A 15,179-nucleotide genomic window follows, 5' to 3' on the forward strand; every position below is an offset into this window, starting at 1 on the left:
ACGTGTGCATACAATGCTACCAGTTAGCTGCTAGCTAAATGCATCGAAACTGAACGGAAAAATAGTTGCGATAAATCATACTACTGGTGCTTTTCTGCAGCCGAGCCAAGCTTGTCAAAGTCCAAAGGTTCAGAGCTGCAGTTTGGAGAAAGCTCAAAGGAAATAATGATAGCTTAGGGCTGGATGTAATGGAGTAGAAGGCTATTATGTGAAAAGGAGGAAAGGGGGAGAATCAAACAATCCAGTTGTGGTGGAGTTTTGAGTACCTGCACTCCTTCATTCCACCAAAAGGAAGGCTCCTTGAAGAGTCCGGTTTCCAGCTGATGATACTACCACATGGAGCACCAGACCTCTACCTGCCTTCCCCTCCCCACTGTAGGTAACCCAAACAACATATGAGCTCGACTTCAAAACAACTCCGTCTGCACTCATTTAGCGCGGTTTCTCAGCATTTAAGAATTCCCATGCGGTTTGAAGCCTCTCTCCTAATGAAGCACAATTAAAATGAAAAGAAGGTAATGAAAAATATTTACCCGCAGTCCAATGAAGTGGCTGGTGAAGTTGATGAGTCCTCTTAATAAAAGCCATATGCTTATTCTCATAAAATTCTGTTTTTGTGGCACACATTTTTGAGGCGTTAGCGTTGGTGCCAGTGAGTGAATTAACTCCTGGCAGTGGGTAGAAGAGTAGTAACAGGCAGTTTATCAGAAGCACAAGATTTCTGCACTCACACTGATTTATGCTGCAACCCTCACCATGCCAAATCTCCAGCAGTGATAACCAGCCACTGGACAGAGTTAACATTAAAGGTAATCAAGCTTCTTATTGATTAGAGTGGTGTTTTATGGTGGACTGCTTTTTCTAAAACATCAAATAATCCATATTCTGATGGAATTTGTTTTCTGCAAAATACCATAAAGAACACATTTTGTAAACATACACAAAATGGCTCTGATGGGAACTGAACCGCTGACCTTGGCCGCACCATTAGAGGCATGTATTATTCACCAAGCCACAGGAAAATCTTCTCATCTTTGGGAAATTGACCGAGCAGAGTGACTTAAAATGCAAATAAGTGCATGAAAAGTGAGAGAAATATGTTTCTCCACCACACATTGATGACATGAAGGAAATAGGGCTTAAAAAGCAGTTTGACAGTGAAATGATGGAGTGGAAACTAGTGCCAGAAACTAGGGTCAAATCTCTAAATCATACAGATTTATTATGGATTTACTTTTGTGTTGATCTAACTTAACCTTGACAAAAATCGTACCCCCTTTCTTACCAAAGTTAGACACTTAAACTTAACTCTTACTAACCTTTTCAACTGACAGTCGGGTGGAAAAGGTCATGCAAGTCACAGTAATTCACAGAGGAGACACAATCCGCATGGGAGAATCCGTTCTCATTTTGAAGAAAGCCAAAAGCGAGTCTTTTTTTTTTTTTCTGTGTGCATCAGCATTTTTCCTCCAAAATGAGAGGAATTGCTGAAAATGCAAATATGTGCTTTTAATGTGAAAGAAAGTGTGTTTTGTAGTAGTTTTGGTCCAGCCTGAAATATATCTAACTATTGGATGGATTGCCATATAATTTTGGACAGACATTCAAGGTCCCCAGCAGATGAACCTAATGACTTTGGTGACACACAGACTGTTCCTTGAGAGCCACAATCAGGTCAACACTTTATTTTGTTCTTGGTACGATAACATTTCTGCAAGACTAATGACATTCCCATCAGCTGTACTTTGAGCTGATTAGAAAACGTTAGCTTGCTAATATGCTAAACTAAAATGGCAAACATGGTGGACATTACCTGCTAAACATCAGCATGTTAGCATTGTAATTGTGAGCATGTTAGCATGCAGATGTTAGTTTATTGATTTAGTTTTAAGTTTACCTTACACTACTTCTTAGGGTAACAGTTTGGTAAAGTTTTAGTTGCCTTAACTGAATTCTGTGACGACAGACAGGTGATAGTGGCTTAAAACTCTCAAAAGTGTGACATTTCATGAAACTTTGTTGAGGACGGACCTACGTTTTACCAGTAAGAGACACATTTGTTGTTCCTCCCTCTGAAATCCGAGATGTTTCTTCATGAAGAACATAATCTTGATTGGTGTTTACAATGTCACTGTCCCATCAGAAATCTCCTAAAAGGCCACGAGTAGATGACATGAGAAGCTCTGGAACAGTAATTCTGTCAGGCGTGACTTGTTGAGAAAGCAGAGGGGAACAACAGGCCTGACTGATCCCATGTCAACATGACGTTCCTTTCTTTAGAAATGCCGTTGCATTCCCACAACGCTTTTACCAGAGGGCTCACACCACTGGCCTTGTTGAACTTCTGTTCATTTCCATGGGACATTTGTGAGGGGAAAAAAGGGGAAAAAGGGAGAAAAAGGGAGAAAAAAAAAAGAACTTGCCTCCCTTTTGCTCCCTGAGAGCCCAACAGGGTCCCCGTGCCGAGGCGCTCTCTTGGGCCGATGCACTGATCGGATCCAGATGCTGCTGGAGTGTGGAGGGGACGGCCGAGGAGTGTGGAGGCCTCACTGCAGCACTGATTGATTGGGGTCAGGATGAAGTAGGGAGTCACATTTCTTGACTCTGATCCACTTCTCTCTGCTTTTCTTTCTTACTTCTGCTCTCACTCTACCCCGTCTATCCTGTCTGCTGTCAACTTGTCTCCCGATGCCTGTGTTTTATGAACCCTGTTGAGATGGTATGGAGCTCGTCGGGGAGCAGACAGCGTTACGCTTTGAATCTGGCTCTTTGCCTCACCTCTGCTGAGCGTTTAACGAACTCTTTAAAAGTCAGTGGCTGAGTCTTAACCGAAATTTATAGGTACAGAGAACCAGCTTTCAATGAATCTTTCTATCTGCCACGCTGTGAAATGTTGATTATAGTAAATGAAAAACAAAAACAATGATTGTAAATCTCTAGTTGAGAGAAGGAATGGAACTTTTCTTTCCCCCGATCTGTGTGTGAAAGGTTTTCCATTGTGCTTTGCCTCACAGAGAGCCACAAAGCTTTGTCACTCAGTGAAAAAACTTCAAAAACACACAACGGATTTTAGTTTTCAAAATTGGACAATAAGGCAAGTAAATGAGTTGGACTGCTAATAATTTCCAATATAGTAAAAAAATCCAATTAAACCTCAGAAAACCTCATTTAAAAAACACGTAAGACATCACCTCTTCAACATGGTCTTCACAAATTGCTCTGCATCGTACAAATGTTTCGTCTACTGTGTCCGTCATCTATTTCGCCAGCTAATAATAAAGTGTATGTTTTGGCCCGGTGCCGTCCTCGCTGAAATGTTTGGGTTTTTACATCCCTCAGTAAATGTCTGTACTTTTTCCCCCTCAGGACCATGCCGACTGTGCAGAGCTCCGCCGCCCTGCTGCTCTTGAGCTTCCTGATTGGTCTAAGCTACTCCCTGAACCCAAGAGACCCCAATGTGTGCAGCCTGTGGGAGAGGTGAGGCCTGCTTCACTGTCACAAGCAAATACATGTTGCTGTTGTTATATGATTGGTTGGTCAAGACATTAATCACTTAAATCACAAAGTAAACTTTTAAGGGGGAAAAAGGCAGCCTCACTGTTTTATACTTGATCTGTAGAGGCAGGAACTAACTTTCCCCACTTTTACTGCTTTGGCACGGAAAACCACCATTACGGCTAGTGGTCATGTGTAGCTAATTACATGGATCAATAGCTTTCAAAAGCACTTTCTAATTCACCTAAATCCGAGATAAATAAAAGTACTTTTTCAAGCACTGATTGGCTTTTTTTTCTTGTTCATCTGAGGTAATTCTGTTACACTTTATGAATTCACAGAATTCCCGATGAGTGGATTAAGAAAGCACAATTGACATAACCTTTGATTGAACTGTAATTTATTTTAAGACTCTACAGCCGCCGGGATCACCACAGTCATTAGGATTCATCTAGGGCACCAACGAATGTTATCTTTCATGATTGATGAATCCGCTGATTATTTTCTCAACCAAACGATTAATTGGTTTATGCATGAAATGTCAGAAAATAGTTTAAATGCCTGTAATTATTTCCCACAAGTCGGGGTGATGTATTCAGATTGATTGTTTTATTAGAACATTAGTCCAAAACCAGAATATATTCAGTTTTGTACAAGCCTCAAATCCTCACATTTTAGTCGAACTAATAGAGCAGGATACGTTTTGTATGGACTGTGAATGATTGACATTGCTTGTGATGTTCCGCTTTTCAGCTTCACCACCTCAGTGAAAGAGTCCTACTCTCATCCTTACGACCATGTGACGGAGGAGCCCTGCTCCGACCCTCGGACCTCCTACAGATGCATGCGCCACAGGTAGCAGCAGCGCGATGACTCTTTTCCTGTCGCGGCTGACTTCCTGTTCCTCTCAGCGGAGGGTCAAAGCGTCCTGTTTGACTGTGTTGTTTTTTCAGGATCACCTACAAGACGGCCTACAGGCAGGCGGTGAAGACAGACTACCGCAAGAGATACCAGTGCTGTCCAGGCTACTACGAGAGCAGAGACAAATGTGTCCGTAAGTATTTATGGAAACCTTTTTATTGGTCAATTCCTCCGTCTGAATTCTTCTTTCTTTTTTAAAATCACTGAGACAAACAGTAGGAAAGCTGAAACAGTCTTTGAGAAGAACACAAGTTTTGGGTAATATTCAGTTCAGAGAGGTTTTAACACACCATTCCCGCAAAACATGACAAAGTAAATTGATCCACAGGCCCTCGCCTTCTTTCATGCCCACCTTGTAGAGGAGTTAAAAAGTCAAGTACGCCATCTCAATATTTAGATATACTTTATTGATTTCAGTTGCTTTTTAATGGTGTAATTTTTAAATTCTGCTTTCCAAGAACTGGATCACTGTTGAGTGTTCAGCTTAAGATTTCTCATTTATTACATTAGAAAATGTTTCGAGCACAAGTTTTCTCTCTGTTTCTCACAGAGGTACCAAAGAGACTCAGGTGTGTGTCATTGAATATACAGTCTTGTCCCATAGGACCGTACCCAGTATTTGTTTTAAAACATAGGTACTGAGTCCAAGTGAACTCCTCCAAATCCCATCCCCCAGAGCAGTTCAGTGTTATTTAAATTGTTCATATTTACCAACATGAACAGCTTAATCATTTACATGAAGTTACAAATCCTCCTTCACTATGTAAAGAGAAACGTTGAATACTTACTTTATTGATTGAATTAACAGGGACAGTGCACATTAATGCACATTTGTGTAAATGCAGCAGAGGCTATTTTAAGATTACATTTCAAAGTTATTGAGGTCACTTCTAAGAATCAAAAGCAATCTTTAATTTGATCTCTTTTTGTTGACCTCAAAGTTGTCAAATCTAAATACATAGCAAAAAAAAAAACTGGAATGAGCTTGGTAAATGTTCTCAGTGTTTTATTTATAGATTGTACACGTCTCTGTAGTTTGCTAAAAAGCCCAAAATCCCAGAAAAAAATACTGAGGACATGACCTCAGTGGTAGCTACGCCCCTGGTCCCACCCATGGGTGTGCAACATCAGCAGTGCATTGCAAGCAAATATTGTGTATAAACTGAATTATGAAGAGTTCTCAAAATCAACAAATACTAAGAATATATCCAGTCAAGAAACATCTATGTTATGGAATGTTCTGTCCGATTCCTCTGACACTTTGGGCTTGATACATCTTTGTAATGTAATAAATTAAGAGTGTTAAACTGATTATGTCCCTTTCATAGTTTCCTGAAAGTATAGCCATTGGTGCAAATGTGAAGGAGACCATGTAATCCAGCACAATTCCAAAATGTCTTTTTTTTGTTTTCCATGCAAGATGCAGAGTCAATATGAGTAGCACACGACACTGGAATTACCACAATTATGGGTTCTGTTCTTCTCATGCTGATCCTGGCTGTTCTAACTGGAACTTTACACTTAGCTGTGTGTTGCTGACACTATGAAAACCCTCTTCATAATTTTCATATTAGTTCAAGGATTTCACATCATTTCAGCAACTATTATATCATCAACGAAGCATCTGTTACTGATGAGTTCAGAGGGGTGGTACTGCTGCCTGCACAGCTCAGAAAAACAGAAACTGAATCCTATGAAACACTGATGTGAGCCGTGTGCAAACTCACTCAGCTTAACTTTAACACTATGGACAGGTCTAATGAATACAGTAACGTTGTCCAAAACACCAGAGACTACAACACAATTTGACTTTTTGTATTTTATGCGTTTTGATGAGAATAATTACTTGGATTTGGTTCAGTTTTATTTTACATGACGTGTTCTGTGTCTTTCTTCAAACATCTTGGGACCATGATAGAAACAAATACACCAACATGGTGTCCTTTAGATTCTGCATGTTTTGTAGATCCAGAAATAAAAAGGAAATCTAATTAGTTTGAAGGTGAAAAACATTACATATGGAGTCAGTTAGCATGGAATCACCCGGAGAAACTGTGCTTTTTATGTGATTAAAGTAATCATAAGCCTATCACCTCACTCCTAATCTAAACTACTTTACTCTAAAGTTCATTGTCAATTTAAGGTCGTCGCGTTTCACAATAAATGTTTGGGTGCGCTAGTTAAAATAATACCAAATGATGCAGCTGTCAACAGCTTGCTGACACAGCGTTATTGCTGACAGTCAGCGGCGACATATATAAATAAAGTGAAACCATAAATGTCCCGCAAGGCTTGAGAAAATTCTACCTCAGCTTTACAAACCTTTGCACACATCACTGGATGATCTCATCAGTGCATGATGGTAATAACAAGGTTTCTGTGCCTTGTGCTTCAAAAACTGACATTTTGTTTTCATTCGGCAGAGATAATATGCAGTTTTGGTTGCTTATTGTTGCGCCACCTTTCACAGCAGCGTTGCATGCGTGTGTGTGTGTGTGTGTGTGTGTATGTATAGAGTTTTTTGTAGCCAAACACAAAAGCCTTTGATTTTACTGACTGGCATCAGAAAAGCAGACTGGAGTCTACTGATTGCTGTTTTAAGCTCTATAATTGAAATATCTCAGCCGTCAACGTGTCGTGTGTGTGACTCCTCCTACACCCACGTTCTGTACACCATTTCTTTATTTCCTAAATACATATAATTAGATATAATTACACTTAGCTCCTTCATTGGATGGTATGTACGCCTTTTCTTAGATCCCCCAAATCTCCAGCCTCCAGTTTTCAAACACCTTCAACTAGAGAGGAGATAATAATCAGTTAAATTATTGTTTGTTTAAAAGAAAAACACCGCGTGCTTTATACAGCATTTGGTTCGAAAACACTCGTCTAGTGTAACAAAAAATGAAAAGATCTCTGGCTGAATCATTAGTCTGCAGTCATGAATGCATGTCTGAATCAACTTCATTAATAGCAGAACTATTTACCAACAACTCAAAGACTTTCTAAGAGGAGCCTCCTTGACAGTATGAATGGCACCGGTGCTTTCAAGTGTACGGTGGAGCCCAGCTGTCGGGCTCACAGCTCACACACTGTTTATGGTGGAACACATTCAGCAGGGAAAGAATGCAATTGAGTTGAATAGATTTTTAATTGAATAAAAAAAAAAGAAAAACACACCCTTGAAATAGTGTCCTTCTGAAATAGATTGAACACGTGCTCTTTAGTAATATTAATAATCATTTCTGTAGCACCCTTTCACCCTTTTTTTAAACGGTGTTTCTCACACACACACACACACACACACACACACACACACTCAGTGTTCAAAGTGATTTTCTCACTGGTCTCACAGACATCTGTGATAACACTAACAGTTGTATATGCCCTGGATGAGTGATTCCCAACAAGACTATACTTCTACAGGTACCAGTGTGTGCGTGGAAAGATAGACGAGTAACTCAGCTTCCTCAGTCTATTTAGTGTTTAGATGTAAGCTGAACACTACATGCTGCAATTGAGATTGTGTGAAAACTAGTTAACACACAAACAAAGACGTTAAAACGTATTGAATTATGCAGCCATTTGTTTGTTCAAAAAATAAAAACTGTTCCCTAAAGAAGAACGACAGCATCAATCATTTCAAAATCATAGTAGAACAAAGAGAAGCCTCTGAATCTAGCTAAGGATGTAGTTGGAATTAGTTTAGGGCATATCAAAGTTAAAAAGAACAATGGGAGAACACTGACTAGTTTAGACCTTCACTGGAGGTCTTCCTCAGTACCCAAGTGGCAGCCAAGAGAAAAGCTGGTCGATATGGTTGAAGCGCTAAGGAAAGATGCTTCAATGCTTCCCGTCTTATGTCCCTTAGCATAGGGAACACTGGACCATGCTAGGGAGATAATATCCATAGCCTAGTGTAAGAACAGTGAGATTCTCTTAACACTGCGGTTGAATTCTCCTTCACATCATGATGTTTTCCATAGAGGTCAAGGACAAGTAGTTAGGAAAACACACAAGGATGTCATTTAAAAAAAAAAAGATTCAACCGTAGCCAAAGTCTAAACGCATACAATTCCAGGATCACATTGTCTTCTGTGAAAAACAATCGCAATAATTTCCACTTTGATGTAATCATGAGTGCTAAATCACAGTTCCATTCGAATGAACGGAGTTGGTGAAGTGGTTCTTGAGCTCATCTTATTGGGCTCATCACACAAAGAATAAAGTTGGGAACCATTGGCTGATCTGATCCGCACCACATGTTGTATGTCTCCACAAAGCCGGCTCTGTTATAAAAAAAGTGTGTCTCCCATCAACAGCTCGCTGCACCAAGGAGTGCGTCCACGGTCGATGTGTCGCTCCAGACCGTTGCCAGTGTGAGGGCGGATGGCGAGGCGACGACTGCTCCAGCGGTATGAATCAGTCTTTTCCCCTTCGCTCAGACATTTCCTCACTCTCTCGTTTGCTTTTTTTTTCTCCCAGCGCTTTCTCTTTTCAGGTACACACACACACACACACACACACACACACACACACACACACACACACACACACACACACACACACACACACACACACACACACACACACACACACACACACACAAACAGGAAAAGACAACTGGCCATTAGTCAAGTGGCTGATCTTCACATACACTACTCCATCACACACAGAAGGCCTTTCCAATGGAAACGGCGAGGGAGCATTACCGCATCAACAGCAATGAGTCATGAATGGCCGCCTGTCCAGAAACCAGTTTACTAGACCAGAATGAGCTGCATGTCCACCTCTCACTCACTTACCATTCAAAATGAATCATAATAACTCCAACAAACGTAACGAAACAGCATGGTGAGATCAATACTATGTGATGTACTGAAAGTAGCCACAGTCCATGAAAGAAAGAGTTAAGAGAGAGAGAGAAAATAAACCTGCTTCTTCTACTAGTTATGTCTTCTTCCACAGAACTAAAGTCAGCAGAAATGGTTATATAATAGTTATTCAAGGCACCAACTCAGAACAGTGAGTCTAACCCAGTTTGTCTGAAATCTCCTTGAATGCGATCGTCCAAACAACGTGGCGTGTGAAACCAGAGCCTCGTTTCGCGGGGCTGCTGTCCCCCTCACTGAAATCAAGTTTTCCACCTTCAGCCCGTTTCAACACAGTCAGCTGGGTCAGTGGTACACAGCACCCCCCCCCCCCCTCTTATTCCTCTACAGAAAGAGGGAATTAGCTTTAACGGGTAGTGGTTGATGTCTTGACAGGGGGATGATGGGAAGGGGAAATGGAAAAAGTTACCCCTTTCTCTCTTGCATGGACCAGGTCTCTCCGTCTCTCCTTACACTCTTTCCCCCTCCTCCAACTCTCACTTAAATTTTCTTTCACTCTGCTCTTTTCTCTTCTTCCACTCCTCCTCCTCCTAGCCTTGGCTCCACAGTATCGTCCTATAATGGAGTATTTTTGGCAGAAGGAGCCCCGATACTTCCTGGATGCCTGTGTGTTGAGCTATCTAAGTATGAGAAAGAGGAGAGGGGACTGAGGTTTTCATGCGGACCACTTTTAGGACTCTTTGCCCCTGAATATGGAGAAAAGAGGAGAGTTCTATACATGGCAGAATGTGACAAAAGTATTCAGTCCCTTTACTTAGGTAAAAGTACCACACTATGTACATACTCCACAAGTAAAAGTCCTGCATTCAATACCTCACTGAAGAAAAAGAATGTTAAAGCATGTGAAGTGTTGACTGTGATGTTTCTGGATTTATATTATTGCTGCATTATGTTGCATTTTACTGCTGTATATGTTTATGGTTGTGCTAATTTAAACTCCTTTTATATCCTGTTGGGTATTATAACCTACAGCAATGCTTCATATTCTAGAAGATCGTCATTGTAGCATCTCTGACCTGTGAGAATAACGTATCTCTAAAAAGTCAACTTTTCACGAGCTCAGAAAAAACGCCCTGTTCTCAGCTTTGTGATGATGCAGCTGATCCAAGAGGCTTTTTAAAGGAGTTTATTTATCTTAAGAAGTAGGACAATAATCTCAACCCATGAAGGAACACTTCAACAATCACCACATTAGGAGATAAATAGTTTTAACTGAACAGGAATGAGAAAAAAAAAATTCTATTTAAGGTGTAGTGGAGTAAAAGAGTATTGACTTTGTACTCAAGTACAGTACTTGTTTATGTACTCGGTTGCATTGCACCTCTGACAAAAAGCGAGGAAGAGTGGCAGAGAATGGAAAAATGGGAACATTTTGGTAATTACAATGGTTGAGGTAAGAGAAAAGCAGAAATTGTGGCTCAGTGGGAGCAACAAAATGTCATGTCAAAATATTTAAGGCTTTACGTAAGCATGGTTTCAGAGCATATTTTGATCGAGGGACGCAGAGCGCTGCAATCAAAAAACGAGCAGCGAGGGTTGTTTAAGAGATCCAGGAGATGAAGTGGACTTTGTACGCAAGCAAAACCCAAACCACTGCTCGGACAATTCTCAGGGGAAAGGCAAGAATTTTCCCACCATACCAATGTGCATTCCTGATAAAAGACAGTGAAGGGTTGCCAGTTCTGAAGTGTATGTCAGTCAGTGGGTTTACATGCACGCAGTATTACAGATACTGGTATGCAGCACTGTAGAGGTCATGTTAATGATGGTCTGTATAGATTACATGTTCATAACTCCATCACAGATAGGAAGTTAAGCTTTTAAGTCTCCTGAGAGGACAAGTTCAAAGAGTCTGTGTGGTCGTAACGCTGTTTTGTTGTGATAAATAATCAAACTCTTACATGGAAAGTTGGCCATGAATTCCCTTTTGGTGTGAAATGTCAACCGTCTGGCAATTTTGGATTGATCTGTGCTTGTTGTTACTGCGATCAAATCAAAGTAAGACACACTTGAGCCGAGTTAAGTGCATTTGATGAAGGTAAACTAACTCAGCAACGCTTTGCTCATGTTTACGTGACGATAAGCAAACACTCTGGCTGGTTGCTCAAAAACAGCACGTCCAATCTGGCACATTTCAGCCAGTCACTCATCTTACTGTCTGGATGCATCGGCCCCCTCAGTTCTTGAGCCGACGGAGCTGCAGACCCCTTCAGTAAATCTCCCCTGCTGTCCTGGAGAATGTCTGTGTAAACATAATCGCTGCTCCAGCTGAGTTTCTCATTAGTCAACGTGACACAGAGCCCCTCTCCAATGCCCACACAGAGAACAAGTGAAGGTACGATTCATTTAAACAAAACAAAAAGCAAGGGTCCTGCTCCGCGTCCAGTGGAATAAACACTACAGTCCATGGCAGCGCGCTTTGCTCCAGGCCAAATTTGGCTCTACTCTACCCTAGGGGGGGGGGGGGGTAATGTCTGCTGTTCAGATAAAGAAAGACGATTCACAGAGGTCAGCATGAAATTGTCAGAATTGTTTTTAGCTCAAGTTCACCGACGCCCATCCATGCGTTACGTCAGTGCTATTGGATATCACATTTTCTCGATGATGTCCAACACAGTCGTGAGGCACCGATGACAAATTTGAAGAATGCACCCTTGACCAATAAGGCGACCCCAGCGGACTGAGATCTCTTCATCATGAATTGAAACCCAAACCGTGTGTGAATCTCTGCACTGCACTCTAAACCCCGCCGGAGCCGAGCCTCAAGCTTCTGTAAAATTAACCATTTAAAACTCGTCCGTCTTGTGAGCTCCATGCAAATCTCCCTGCCAAGTCGAAATTATTTGTTGGTAATACAACACCGCAGGACCAAAAGAGGGAGATTTGGATGTGGAAGCATGAGGGACAGCGACAGTGATGTCTGGAAGAGTCAGTACTTTATGTCCTTCCCGAGCTCTTCCGCTCTTGTTTTTCATGTGTTGTTGAATTTAATCAGATTTATTTCTGTGTATTTGTTTTTCATGACATCATATGTTACTGTAAGTGTACGCCACAGTGTATGGGAGGAATATAGCATGAGGAAAAACAGACCTGACACTAAATGATCGCACATGCATCATATGCAAGTTCCAATAATCAGCAGTAATCATATTTTGCGTCGCTGTTTTTATTTCATTTCCAGCATCGCAGAGCAGGTTTGACTCAGTGTTTAGAGAAGAAGGCGAATTACTGGAAGCTGACTGGTTTGAATCGTTGGAAAATGTGTGTAATGAAAGTGAGAATGTGCGTCGCTGTTTAACTACACGAGTAGTGGTGGTACTGGAAAACAAAAACATACTTTTGTTGGACAAGAAAAGTCTTACAAAGTGAGAAAAGTCTTACAAAGTGAGGTGCCCAATGAAAATACTACATTTTCCCCCCCAGGTAGTATTAATGACAATCTAGTTTATTCTAGAATCCAGTGAATCGTATCATTAAATATATCAAATTTAGAAATTGAGATTTAACAAAAGAAAGCTAATCCAATAAACCAAACATCTACAGTCACAACTCATATTTTAAAAACTATTTTGCCTGAATAAACCAGAATACGGTTGTGTTTCAGTATCTTGGCTATACTTCATAATCAATAAACAACTGTTTGTCCCGTTACCCTTTCAGCCTGTGATGACAAACAATGGGGGCCAGGCTGCAGTCAGCAGTGCAAGTGTGAGAACGGAGCTCTCTGCGACCCCGTCAAGGGGACGTGTCAGTGTCCTCCGGGGTTCATAGGACGCTACTGCGAGGAGTCCTGTCCAGCGGGCACCTTCGGGAAGGGCTGTCTGCAGAGGTGCAAGTGTGGGACCGGAGGATCCTGTGATAAAGCAACCGGAGAGTGTTTGTGTCGGGACGGATTCACGGGGACTTTGTAAGTGCACAAAAATAAAAATCAATATTAAAACAGGAGCCTTGCATATTAGGAGGTTCATTACTTTTATCTGATTCCTAAATAAAAATAGCATTTTGGAATGTGATCTCAGTTCCTGAGAGGAACATGCATGCCTGTACAATTGACACAATGTCAATTTTAGTATGAGCCATTTTTAGAGTATGTATAGTTAATTATGTAATTTAGGAGACACTTGATCCCTCACTTCATTACACATCACAGTATTACACTTTATCTTAATTTTGTCAGGAGGTCTGTCCGTCACAGATCCGAGTTATTCGTTTCCACAACTTTATTATCCATGAAGTTAATGAGTCATCTGTTACGCCTCGTTTTGAGTTGCCCCCGAGGATGAGTGAGCAATGAAAACTCTTCCCCACTAAATAGTGGAAACTCTTTTACTGCCAATGTGAACAACACACCACTTCCAGCTGAATAAGAAAGGGGGCTTGGCAACACTGACCATTGGATAACGCTCCTTGATGAATTGTGTATTTGAAGCATGTCCATATTATTTCACCTCAAGGGTGTATTAGAAAATATAATATCCCAACACGGAATTGGACAAGAGGTAGTTTTAGCCAAGAAATCTTATTGGTTAAAGACACGTTCCAACTGTGCTGATGATTCCCACTAAGCTGTTGAAATGCCAAGTCTTCCAGTAATCAGAGAGCTACTGTTAGTCTTTATTGACCTTCTACTGCTTTCCTTCAGAGTAGTTTAGTAGAATATAATAGGACTGTATGAACTACTAAATGCTGTCTCCAAAGGTCATGATGTCTGTATAATGAAGTCATACACTCAAATGAGTAAAAGTACAAAAATACAAGTTAAAAAAAGGAGTAGTCACTTTGCAGAATGACACATTTTGTATATTCGAATTATTGGCACATTATGTGTGCATCACTTTAATGTTGCAGCTGGTAAAGTTGAGACATATTTTTATTCATCTCTTTAAGTACTGTGAATTTCCCACGGGGATCATTAAAGTAGAAGAACCTCAAAATCGTACTTTAGTAATTGAGTAAATGGACTTAGTTTAGGTAAGATACGTTTCGTCTATATAGAACATTTCAGACAGAATGGCAACTCAAAGTGCTTTACATGAGCATAAACAACAGAATAAACACCCCTATGCTGGTGCTTGAATAACCAGTTTCATAGAAATGCTGCAAACATTTATTTTCTTCACTGTTACTGTAGAACAAAACCTTTACTTAAGTCCTCAGGAATGCCCCAGGAGGACACATGTAGCGTGTTTCACTAAAGTGGTCCATTAAGCTGTTATTAAGCATCGACTCCATCCTCTCCCCCCCAGCTGTGAGAAGGCGTGTTCCAGGAAATGCCAGGCACGGTGCAGCTGCCAGAATGGAGGCATCTGTAAAGGCAAAGGGATCTGCGATTGCCCACCTGGATGGACGGTATGTTTTCAAGTTAAAGCTTGAACCGACACTAACCTTCATGTTATCTGTGGAGGTTGCCAGATTTTGAATTAGCCTGACTTTCAAGCTGTCTCCAAACAGTCTCTGACTTGTCCAAAGACAACCCGTCATCTCTGGAGACATGCAGATGCAAGGTTTTCCCCTAATGTAAAATTTGGAATACTTGCACGAGGGGAGAAGAGATTGTGATCTCATCAGGGAGCACACTAACCACTTGTTTTCTGAGTAACTGCGAAAGTTGCCATGTTTGTGTCTCGTTCCAGTTCTTGCAGTGATGCATCTGCGTTCACTTGGCATTTCTTTCTGCCTCAATGGGTTTTTTTCCTCGTTACTCTGCAGGGTGCAGTTTGCACGGTGCGATGTTCAGAGGGAAGGTTTGGACAAAACTGTGCTGATGAGTGCGTCTGCCACAACCGGGGCAAATGTGACCCCGAAACTGGACAGTGCCAGTGTGCTAAAGGTTTCACCGGTAACAGGTGTGTGTATATATATATATGTGTG

General features: G+C 41.1%; 1 protein-coding gene across 1 annotated transcript in view; it reads left to right on the forward strand.

Moving 5' to 3' along the window:
• Positions 1-3,370: 3,370 nt before the first annotated feature.
• The window catches only part of pear1 (platelet endothelial aggregation receptor 1), a gene marked incomplete at its 5' end in the record, with an annotated part of 31,603 nt that continues 19,794 nt past the window's right edge, over positions 3,371-15,179 (forward strand). Inside the window, 7 exons of the mRNA XM_079164666.1 lie at positions 3,371-3,477; positions 4,249-4,350; positions 4,449-4,549; positions 8,739-8,831; positions 12,969-13,215; positions 14,555-14,657; positions 15,018-15,154. Coding sequence (XP_079020792.1) covers positions 3,371-3,477; positions 4,249-4,350; positions 4,449-4,549; positions 8,739-8,831; positions 12,969-13,215; positions 14,555-14,657; positions 15,018-15,154 — 890 coding nt within the window. The remainder of the gene's footprint in view (positions 3,478-4,248; positions 4,351-4,448; positions 4,550-8,738; positions 8,832-12,968; positions 13,216-14,554; positions 14,658-15,017; positions 15,155-15,179) is intronic.

This window comes from Pholis gunnellus, assembly GCF_910591455.1.
Source record: "Pholis gunnellus genome assembly, chromosome: 8".
In the NCBI taxonomy this organism is placed as follows: Eukaryota; Metazoa; Chordata; class Actinopteri; order Perciformes; family Pholidae; genus Pholis; species Pholis gunnellus.